This window comes from Varanus komodoensis, unplaced genomic scaffold (assembly GCF_004798865.1).
Source record: "Varanus komodoensis strain SLA01 unplaced genomic scaffold, ASM479886v1 scaffold22, whole genome shotgun sequence".
Taxonomy (NCBI): domain Eukaryota; kingdom Metazoa; phylum Chordata; class Lepidosauria; order Squamata; family Varanidae; genus Varanus; species Varanus komodoensis.
The window spans coordinates 16,581,703-16,591,162 of NW_025335606.1; the positions used below are offsets into that span (position 1 = coordinate 16,581,703).

General features: G+C 44.3%; 1 protein-coding gene across 3 annotated transcripts in view; it reads right to left on the reverse strand.

Annotated features, from left to right (window-relative positions):
• The window catches only part of FYB1 (FYN binding protein 1), a 65,451-nt gene that overhangs the window by 19,396 nt on the left and 36,595 nt on the right, over positions 1-9,460 (reverse strand). For all 3 annotated transcript variants that reach the window (XM_044431300.1, XM_044431299.1, XM_044431301.1), the window contains 5 exons: positions 8,646-8,692; positions 5,396-5,516; positions 3,784-3,940; positions 1,463-1,607; positions 94-116 (listed from right to left, as the gene is read on the reverse strand). In XM_044431300.1, coding sequence (XP_044287235.1) covers positions 94-116; positions 1,463-1,607; positions 3,784-3,940; positions 5,396-5,516; positions 8,646-8,692 — 493 coding nt within the window. The remainder of the gene's footprint in view (positions 1-93; positions 117-1,462; positions 1,608-3,783; positions 3,941-5,395; positions 5,517-8,645; positions 8,693-9,460) is intronic.

Below are 9,460 nucleotides of genomic sequence, written 5' to 3' on the forward strand. Positions count from 1 at the left end.
GGTCATGCTAGATTGTGATGGTATCTTGGGAGCCAGGTGACAGAGAGACAAACAGATCTTACATAAAAACTTGGCAATAAAAGCAGAACTTACCTCCTGTGGCACTTTGACCTCCACTTTGAGCATAAAAACAAAAATGAAAAGAAAATGTTGAAGACAAAGAAACACACTCATACAAAAGTTTGCTACCTTAAAAACATTTGGTGGGAAGTAGGCCCAACTGGATTCAGTGCTCATTACCGCTAATCTTAATATTGTCCCAATACAGATTGGTTTGCACATGATTTTTCTGTCCTCAGAGCATAATTCACTGATACCATCTCCTTCTGAGTGAACCTCTCATATCACTTTTGGATGAAAGACTTTGTCCCAGCTGCCTTCTTTCTGAGAGGTAAGACTTAAAGGCACTTGGGCGGTGGCTTTCTTGGTGGTGACATCCCTGCTGTGGAATACCTTCCCTAAGAAAACATACAGCTATTTCATTGCTGAATTTAAGGTGTGCTGTTAACAATATTTTAACAAATTCTTGTACTTCATTTGGAGCTTCCATGGGTAGTCTATCATTCTCTCTCTCTCTTGCACTCTCACTCCACCCTCCCCCACGGTTTGGTAACTGTTTTTGTTTAGATTGGTTTATCGTTCTTTCTTTTCTTTTTTCCTTTTCCTTTTCTTTTATTGGAGTTAAACCAGCCATCACTCCCCAGAACACAATACTTAGTGACTGGGTTCCTTTGGTTAGTCTCTCTTTCTGTCTGAGCCTAACCTACCTCACAGGGTTGTCTTCAGGATAAAAGGTAGAAGAGTAGCATACACGTACAACCAGAAGCTCTGGGTATTGCTTGAACAATACAGTGAAATAATAAATGAATGTTTTTTTAAGCCTAAATGTATTATTATGATACAAGAGGCATTCCAAACAACAAATAACAACAAATGAACTTTTGACTTTGTATGGGGTAGTTCAAATCTTAGATTGGGACTTAAGAGATCTGGATTGGAGATCCCCCACCCAGCTATGAAGCTCACTGGGTGACTGTAAGCCTGTCACTGACTTTCAGCATAACCTACCTCACAGGGTTGTTGTGAAGATAAAATGGAAAAGAGAAGGAAGGAGATTTGCATAAAAGGTTCCTTGCAGAAAAAATACCTTATAAATTTAATAAATTAATTAGCAAATAAAAATTGACGGTAAGGCAGGAAACTTCAGAAGCGACAAATGAATATGTAAACAAATAAAACCAGTTTGAAAACAAACAAACTCCTTAGTAAGTATCTGTCCTTAGTAAGCCTTTGCTGCTGAATTTTCACAACATACTGATTTTTCCTTTTCTACCTAATTTATTTGGGTGGGGGAAGCAGAATCAACACAACAAGTAGGACTGCCATGAAAATCACACTAGAATGGTTAGCTGTGGCACGATCACCTGACCTGCATCCCTTTATGTTTCTGGTTCGGACACACCTGCTTATGCTGTCCTGTTCTCCAACATCGTCATACACCTCTTGGTCACTGTCTGGATGCTTTGGCTGAATGCTGATGGAGGGTCGTGGCTTTCTTCTTAAGGAATCATAGTCAATGTCTACCATGGTCGTTTTAATGTAGCCATCTAAAAACAAAATAAAACTCCAGAGCATTTGTTGACCATAATACAGCTGTTTTATTTTAGAATTCCACAATCATGAAAATAACTGCATTTAAAAAGGAAGCAACTTAAGAACTAAAAGAGTTGCAAGTTTTGTTGTGATGCAGAAATGGTCAAGAGAAAAGAGATTTTCCACTTTCTGATAGCTATCATGTCTCATGCTGTCTTACATGCAATTGCTAATGGCAAGTCTAAAGCCAGTGTTCTATGTACGAATAGATTTAAAATTCAGTACAAGCAAAATAAATTATGGCAAAAATTATTGCCTTGGTTTTGCAAACTATTAGGTTTTGCAAACTCAGGTGATCTGGGTTCTAGTCCCCACTCAGCCACAGTCCCAACTGGGTGACTTTGGGCCAGTCACAGACTCTCAGCCCAACCTACCTCACAGGGTTGTTGTTGTGGGAATAAGATTGAGAGCAGGAGGTAAGCAGGAGAAGGTGGTAAACCACTTTGAGTTCTTAGAAACAAGAAAAAGGCAGGATATCAATCTAATAAATAAATACATAAGTAAGGCCTTGTTCTCACAAAGTGGCACGTGTGCTTGGGCTGTGTCACACATATTGGGGGTGACTCATGGGCACAATTGTTCCTTCGTACACAAAACTCCCTGAATGCAGAATGTTAGCATGTCAGGGAAATGGCTAGGCTAGAACCCTTCTCCCAGATATCCTGGCTTTCTGTATGGAAGGCATTATAATTATCATTATGGGGAAACATTGAATCATGTGAGGCCTCATTGCAATTGGAAGCAAGACAGGCTAGATACAGCTGTATCTACAGAAGTTCTGTAAACACAGAAGTTTACAGCTTCAATGTGAGCTAAACAACACATTCTGCAGGGCATCTGGAACTGAGAGCTTTTCTTCCTGAGGTTGTTAATCCACTGTATCTACTTTCAGTTTTGTGGAAGAATTACGATCCAAGCATGCTCTCATAAAGTTTTTCCTTTACTGCTTTTCTACGAAATAACCTTCAGGAGGCACTGCGATAATATGGAATAGCACAAATACACAAGTGGAAATAGTTTTTTTTTCTTGCTCTGGATCTCCCAGCTTTCTTCTTCTTCTTGATAGTTTAACAAAGTCTCTAGGGGAGCTCTGCATTTGATTGGACAAGTGGTGCTGGGGAGAGGGGTATTATACCCGCCCGCCCCTCCCGCACCATTTCCCCCAACTACAGTGAAATATGATCCTTGCAAGAAGGGCTAGCAAAGGCTTGGGTAGCATTCGCTTCTGAATCCCTGGAGGAGCCTCCAGCATTGCACAGGGCTTCAGCTGCCTTCTCTGCGACATTGCATGTGCCAGCAACACTTCTGAGCCAATGCACCATGGGGTGGTCAGGAGTCCCATCTCCACATTGGAATCCCTATATTCTGTGGCCACATTGAAGCAAAAAGCACAGACCTAGGGAATTCCCTAATTTTCCTGAGGAGGCTTCCAGGCAGAGGAGGGTTCCTAGTGCGGAACACTCCTACATTTGCCTTCTTGTTTTTCCTTAACAAATTTTAAGGAGAACCCCGGAGGACTAAATGGAAGATGATGACACCTAGACCTTGCATAACATGCCATGAATGAATGAAGCAGTGTGATTGCACAGTAAAAGCCTCAATTGGAAACTCACTGGAGCAAAAGGGAGCAAAAGCAGACCTCCTCCCATCCCTGATAAGGATGTTGTGATCTAGGTGTCTCTGCGTGAATGCAGACTATAGTTTTGAATCAGGCACAGAAGAAGAGACAGAGTGCAGGGTGCATTCAACAAGCATCCTGGGCTGCTGGCTTGAGCTCTTGGGTGTACTCTTTGGCTTGCTGAGATGTTTAAGATGTGCTTTCTGCCCAATACAAGCTGTGTATTTACAGGGTTATATATTACAAAACTCCAACTGGCCTGCAGTGATCTTCATCAAAGGAAACAAAACCCAGAAAAGTGCTGCACGCTGGAATGTCTTACCTCTCGCAGAAGTAGGGTGAGAGGAACAATATTTTATGAACCAATAATTGGTTATGCAGAAGCCTAAGTGCATTTCAGATTTTCCAGACACGGAATGAATTCAGTATTTGTGTACACTGCACTTTAGCATTAAGTTATACTGATTGAATACATTAGCATAAATTCACTTAATTCTATACTTTATACTTACAGGAACCTCTTATTCTTCCCAACCATTTCCCCTCTGGGTTGTCTGTGATGCGGATTATTTCAATTTGATCCCCTTGTTTAAATGCCAGATCATTCTTTCCTCCTTTGAAGTCTGTGCAAGCTTGTGCCCGGTGAATGACCTCAATGGGACCCACTAGCTACACAAAAGGAATGCAAGATATGGATGTGAACATGCAGTAGGCTTATGATTATGGCTTCAGTAGGGGCCCATGTTTACTGTTTCAATAGAGAGAGAAGGCAAGCCACAACTTGAGGACTAGGCTGATTCAGATGCAAGGCTAAACCACAGTTTAGTGTTATGAATATGAGCATAGTTTCCCACCCTCACCTGCCCTACCCAACCCTGCCCCCAGGTCTCTGCATTCCCGGAAACTTTTTTAGGGTGGCCACAAGGACTTCAGGGGTGTTGAGTTTTTGATTAACCACTGCTTGTTGCATCAGCCATACCTGGACAAACTGTGGTTGGTACCAACTATGGTTGTCTAAGCAGCACCAACTTCAAGGGAAGGCATGACTGGGCACTTGCTAAAGGCCCACCAACAAGACCCTCCAGGATTTGCCCCTCCTTTTCGCCATTGTCACATGTCTTCTCCTGCCTCCTCAGACAGCGGAGGTGATGAGAAGGGAGGCAGGAGAGGACCCTGGCTACTTGCTCCCAGCTCTCTGCCTGTCAAGCAAGCAAGTGGTGGCAGTGATGAGGAAGAGGCTGAGGAGCAAGTGCAGCTGGTGACCACGCAGTGAGAAGGCAACCTCACTAAGCGAGGGCATCCACTGAAGGTGACTTGTCCAAGGGCCCTCAAAAACCGGGAGCTGAAGCCAACTTCAAAACTTAGTTCATACAGCTGACTTGTTTTCAGTAACTGTAATAAGTTGAAAAGGCTGACTGATAACTGGAGTCATCACAGGGACAGGATGTGTGGGTGTTCCTGCAGATCCCAACTTCAACCAGAGATGACAGTATTGGAGGTACTGAGATGACAGTATTGGAAGTTCCAACACTGAAAACTCCAAGTGCAAGCACCACGTTTATGCAGTCCCTCTGCAGAATGTTCCACCCCAACTTCTTGATTCAGACTGTTCAGTTCAGTGGGCATGAAGACATTATGGATACAATCTGGAAGGCTATGTACATCCAGTGAAGTGTGTGAGCAGTACAGAGGCAAGCATTTAGACAGCTGATTTCAACCACTGACCTGCTCCTTCCACCCCACCCCCGAATGCCCCCCCCCAAGTGCCTGTACCCAAGAGGGCTGTGCTGAGAAGACAGAGTAGACCCCTTCCAAAGGTGGCTTCTCTCCTGGGACCTCATAAGCCTTTTCCAAAGTCACATCAGGGACTCCTTGTAATGCAGATCACCAGTCAGCATCTGCTGGCCATAGGAATATTCCCAAATCTTCTATATACATTTACTTCGGAGTAAGTCCCATGGAAGCCCATGATATCTAATTTCCAGTAGCCATTTATAGCATGACACTGTAAATATTGGTGGTATCAAGAGTGCCTAATGGATGATATTTGTCAAAGCTAAAAGGCAGTGCATGCATTCATATTCAAGTTATTCTTTGGAGAACCTGCTATTAGAAGGCACTTACTTTGAACTTCTTTCTGATGTCCTGCTCTTTCTTCTCTTTTTCCTTTTGTTCTTTCTTCTCTTGATCAGCTTTTTTCCTTTCTTCTTTCTCTTTTTTCTTTTCTTCATCTTTAGATGTATGTCTGCCAAATGAAAAAGGATTGATATTTCACTCAAAACTCTAATAGACAAGTCTCTAATCCAAAATGAAGAAACTAGGGTTGCCTGGAAATGTTGAAAGTGATATATAAATATGATTCCATCATCATCGTCTTTCATGGTATTTGCAATTTGTGAAACTTTGTCTGGGGGTGGAGTGGGGGTGGCTTGAGATATTTTCAGGGGTGGGTCTCAAAATTTTCAGGAAAAGATACTTACTTAATACCCTTGGATTGGCTTATAAGTGCCATCTTTACTGTCCCCAAATGCTCTGTTTGGAGGATATGCAGAAGAAAAAAAATAGCCACCAAAAGAAATTGTTTATATTTTATTGTGCTGGTCACCAATGCGCCCTCCCCTCAACATCATGCACTGGGGATACAGTATGTTTTCCTCTCCACATGCATCCTCAGTCATTTTTATTCAAACACTATTTTAATTGTTAATATTATTTATTTATTTTATTTTTCAGGCCAGGTCAACTCATATTATATTGTTTTATACTGTTCGTATTTATTTATTATTGTGAGCCACCCCAAGGCTTCAGCAAATGGGGCGGCATCGAAGCCTTCTAAATAAATAAATAACATGGGAAGTGCTTTAAGCCCCCTTTTCACCCACAATTCTCTCCACTTCACACTTAATCTTTATTTATTATATTTATAACCCAGCTTTTTCCTTTTAAGAAACTCAAGGCAGCTTATATAATTCTTCTCCCCGTCTCAGTCTTGTCCTCACAACAACAGCCCTGCAAGGTAGGTTTGGTTGAGATTCTGTGGCTGGTCCAAAGTCATCCAGTGAGTTCCAAAGCTGAGTGGGGACTAGAACCCAAATCTCCTGAGTCCCAGTCCCATGCTCTTAACCACCACACTGGCTCTTAAGCTTCAAAACTTCTTCATTTCAGCCTTAATTGAAATATTCCCTACACATCAATAAATCTAACAAAATATGGACTTTAGCAAGTTTCTTCTTTGAGAAGATCAAAAGTCTAATTCTGCATCCTCTTCCAAGAATAAACAGACAAATATCCCAAGAAAACTTAGGGCCAAGCTGCAGGTGATGCAGGAATCCTGCTACTGGATCTCCTCGGATTCTTTAAGCCACTTAAAAGCAGCTTAGAGAATGGGAAACTGATCAGGCCTGTGGTGTTGGCAGAAAATGCAGCTCCTTGCTTAGCTGGGGAGCAACGTTGTGCAGGTGCACAGCCCCAAGTGGGGAAGAGGAGAAAGATGGGAGGAGGCAGCCTCCCCTCCATTGTGACAAGGTCGAAGCTCAGGAGAGAGTCGGAGCTAGACAGGCTAGTGGGGGCAGCACTTTGCCGACGGATGGAGGAAAAACTGCTAGCTCAGCCCTTGGAAGGCTTATGCAGAGGGGCCTCCCATGTGGCTGTGGCATCAGAAGAATTTTACCTGGCACCACAGTTCATGGGCTTTGCCTTCTCCATTGCAAGAATATTAAGCCAGTGATATAGAGTGGATTTGCAACAGTATGACTGGCATAACTGCAGGATGAATTACAGAGTTAATCAATTCTTAGTCATAACTTGGAAGAAGATATGGAACCACTGGTAGGGCAGAGGGCTTTGGGCTCTTAAAGGCCCTTGCCAGATGGCACAGCAAGACTCCACTCATTGTAGTGCGGAAATTCAGCCATGCCCCATGACAACACAAATGGTCTGCAGTGGTCGGTGCCGTGATGTGAGCCCGAATCCTGCCTCTCCAGCCTGGCCTGCTGCAGGCCTGGGCAGAGGGACTGGACAACAGGCAGGCTGCCTGATTAGTGGATCCATGCCCTACGCTGCCACCAACGCTATTCCCCCCTGTTCTTCCCAACGGTCTGCCTACAGGTTGCCGTGCCCAAAGGAATCTAAACCCTCTGGCCCAGTCAAATGAGGAAGCAAAACTCCACCCAGCAACGCTGCCAAGGAAGATGACATGCATACTTGCAGTCTGTGGGGAGAGGGATCTTGATGGAGCAAATGGAAAAGACTGGCAGGGCCCTTCCTCAGCACTGCTGCCCTGATCCATTTTGTGGTCCCCATAGCTGCTCTTAACAGCTTTAATAAACAGTCTGCCTATCCGACTATGTCATGTTATAGGTGTCTACTAGTTTAACAAGACTTTCTCTTCTCCTTTCCCCCAGCAGCCCAGAAATCTACTCCCACATTTCCAAGTTCTCTGCAGCATGTTTCGAGGGCATGCAGGGGAGAGGGGAAATGACTCCACCCCTCACTTGTTCTCCTGATGGAACCGCTTACATCCACCTCTATGGTCTAGCCCACGGGTCCTCAAACTACGGCCCGGGGGCTGGATCCAGCCCGCCATGCCCATTTATTCGACCCACCATGACCATTTGGACCCACCACACATGTGCCTACGCCCATGCGCACGCCTGCCACCGCCCACCTTGCCCCGTGCGCGGGGAGACAGCAGTTTGCTCACTTGAAGAAAACAATCTTCAAGCAAGCAAGCCACTGCCTCGTGCGCCCGCCTCATGGCACGTGCCCACCCCCGCCTTGCCTCCCCTCGTTGTGCTCCCTGCCTCCACCTCAGTGAGCACGCCCGTGCGCACCGCCCCTGCCCCCTTGCCAGCCCATGCGCACCTTTCACCTGGCCCCCTGGTCCTGGTGAGGACCACTGGTCTAGCCCTTTACAGCCAGCAGGGCATAACTGAAGCCAATGGAGAGCAGTTGCCTGCTGTAAGACACTTCCACAAAGAAGCATATGAGATGTTTGTATCTGGAAATAAAGGTCACAGGTATCTCTGTTATCACTATGAACTTTTCCCTCTCACTCGAGAAGATAAGGAAGCTCTAAATTCTATTTTTGCATAATGTGCGTACAGGCTTCAGCAGTGACCATTATTTCTAGAGGCTTAGGCTGCTTCATGCAGCTATCCCATCTTGTTTTCTTAAAATATTTTCTGCAAGGAGAAAAGGGACAGAAGCAGCCATGGAAACACCTACAAGTGGATATTGTCACCTGAGCTGCTGTAAAATTCCATGAAAAAGGCACCATAATGGTGCAATAAAAAGCCTTATTTGAAATAATCTTTAATCTTCCTCCAGCTTCAGTTGAGGAATCCTGATAAATAGACACCTGTGCATTTCATACCTCATGTCCTCTAAGTCTTCATACATCTCCCCATCGCTGTTTTGACTCTATATCAAAAAAGAAAAAAAAAATGGTGTTTTAGTCTTGGTTCACACAAAATATATTTTGAATGACAAAGGGGAAGTTTAGCAAGTTAACAGGGCAAACAAACTCTGCTAGGACTGAGCAGGTAAAGCACAGTGTACTGAAAGTTTTAAAATATTACCTAGGTCATTTCAGCCATTTATTCCAGAAAAAAATATACATATGGACAGAATGAGATGGAGCGGGGTACCACAAAGCCTCCCTTTCTCTCCTAGGCCTTTATTCTGGCCCCTTCCATTCCTCCAGCCCTCTTCCTTCCAGCCTGCTCACATTCAATTCAGCACTGCCCATCATTTCAGGGACTGTGAAATGGGGTTTTGTCAGATTTTCTCTAGATGAGGGTCAGACAACACCTGGGAGCCAATTTCCCCTCCAGAAACTGAAGGTTCCACACCCCTGCTACTTTTGCAGCTGGACTGAAACGTCTGCTCATGTTCTTCCAAATAAGAAGACTGGGGGGGGGGGGTTGCTGCCAGCCAGTATCAGGGGTGTAAAAAAGGCAACGGGGGCGCAGGTTGCCCACCCTTATAAAGCATGGCCCAAGGGCTTCACTTGGCTTGTGGGCAACAAGTTGCCCAGACCTGTACTAACAAAAATTAGGATGTGCTCATCCTGCACAAATCTCTGTTCCTGCTATTTATTTTTAATCTAAAACATTTATACTTGGACTTTTCACTGCAAGCGTTTCAAGAATACTTCAATGCAAATACTATCATTGGGTTGGATCCAGA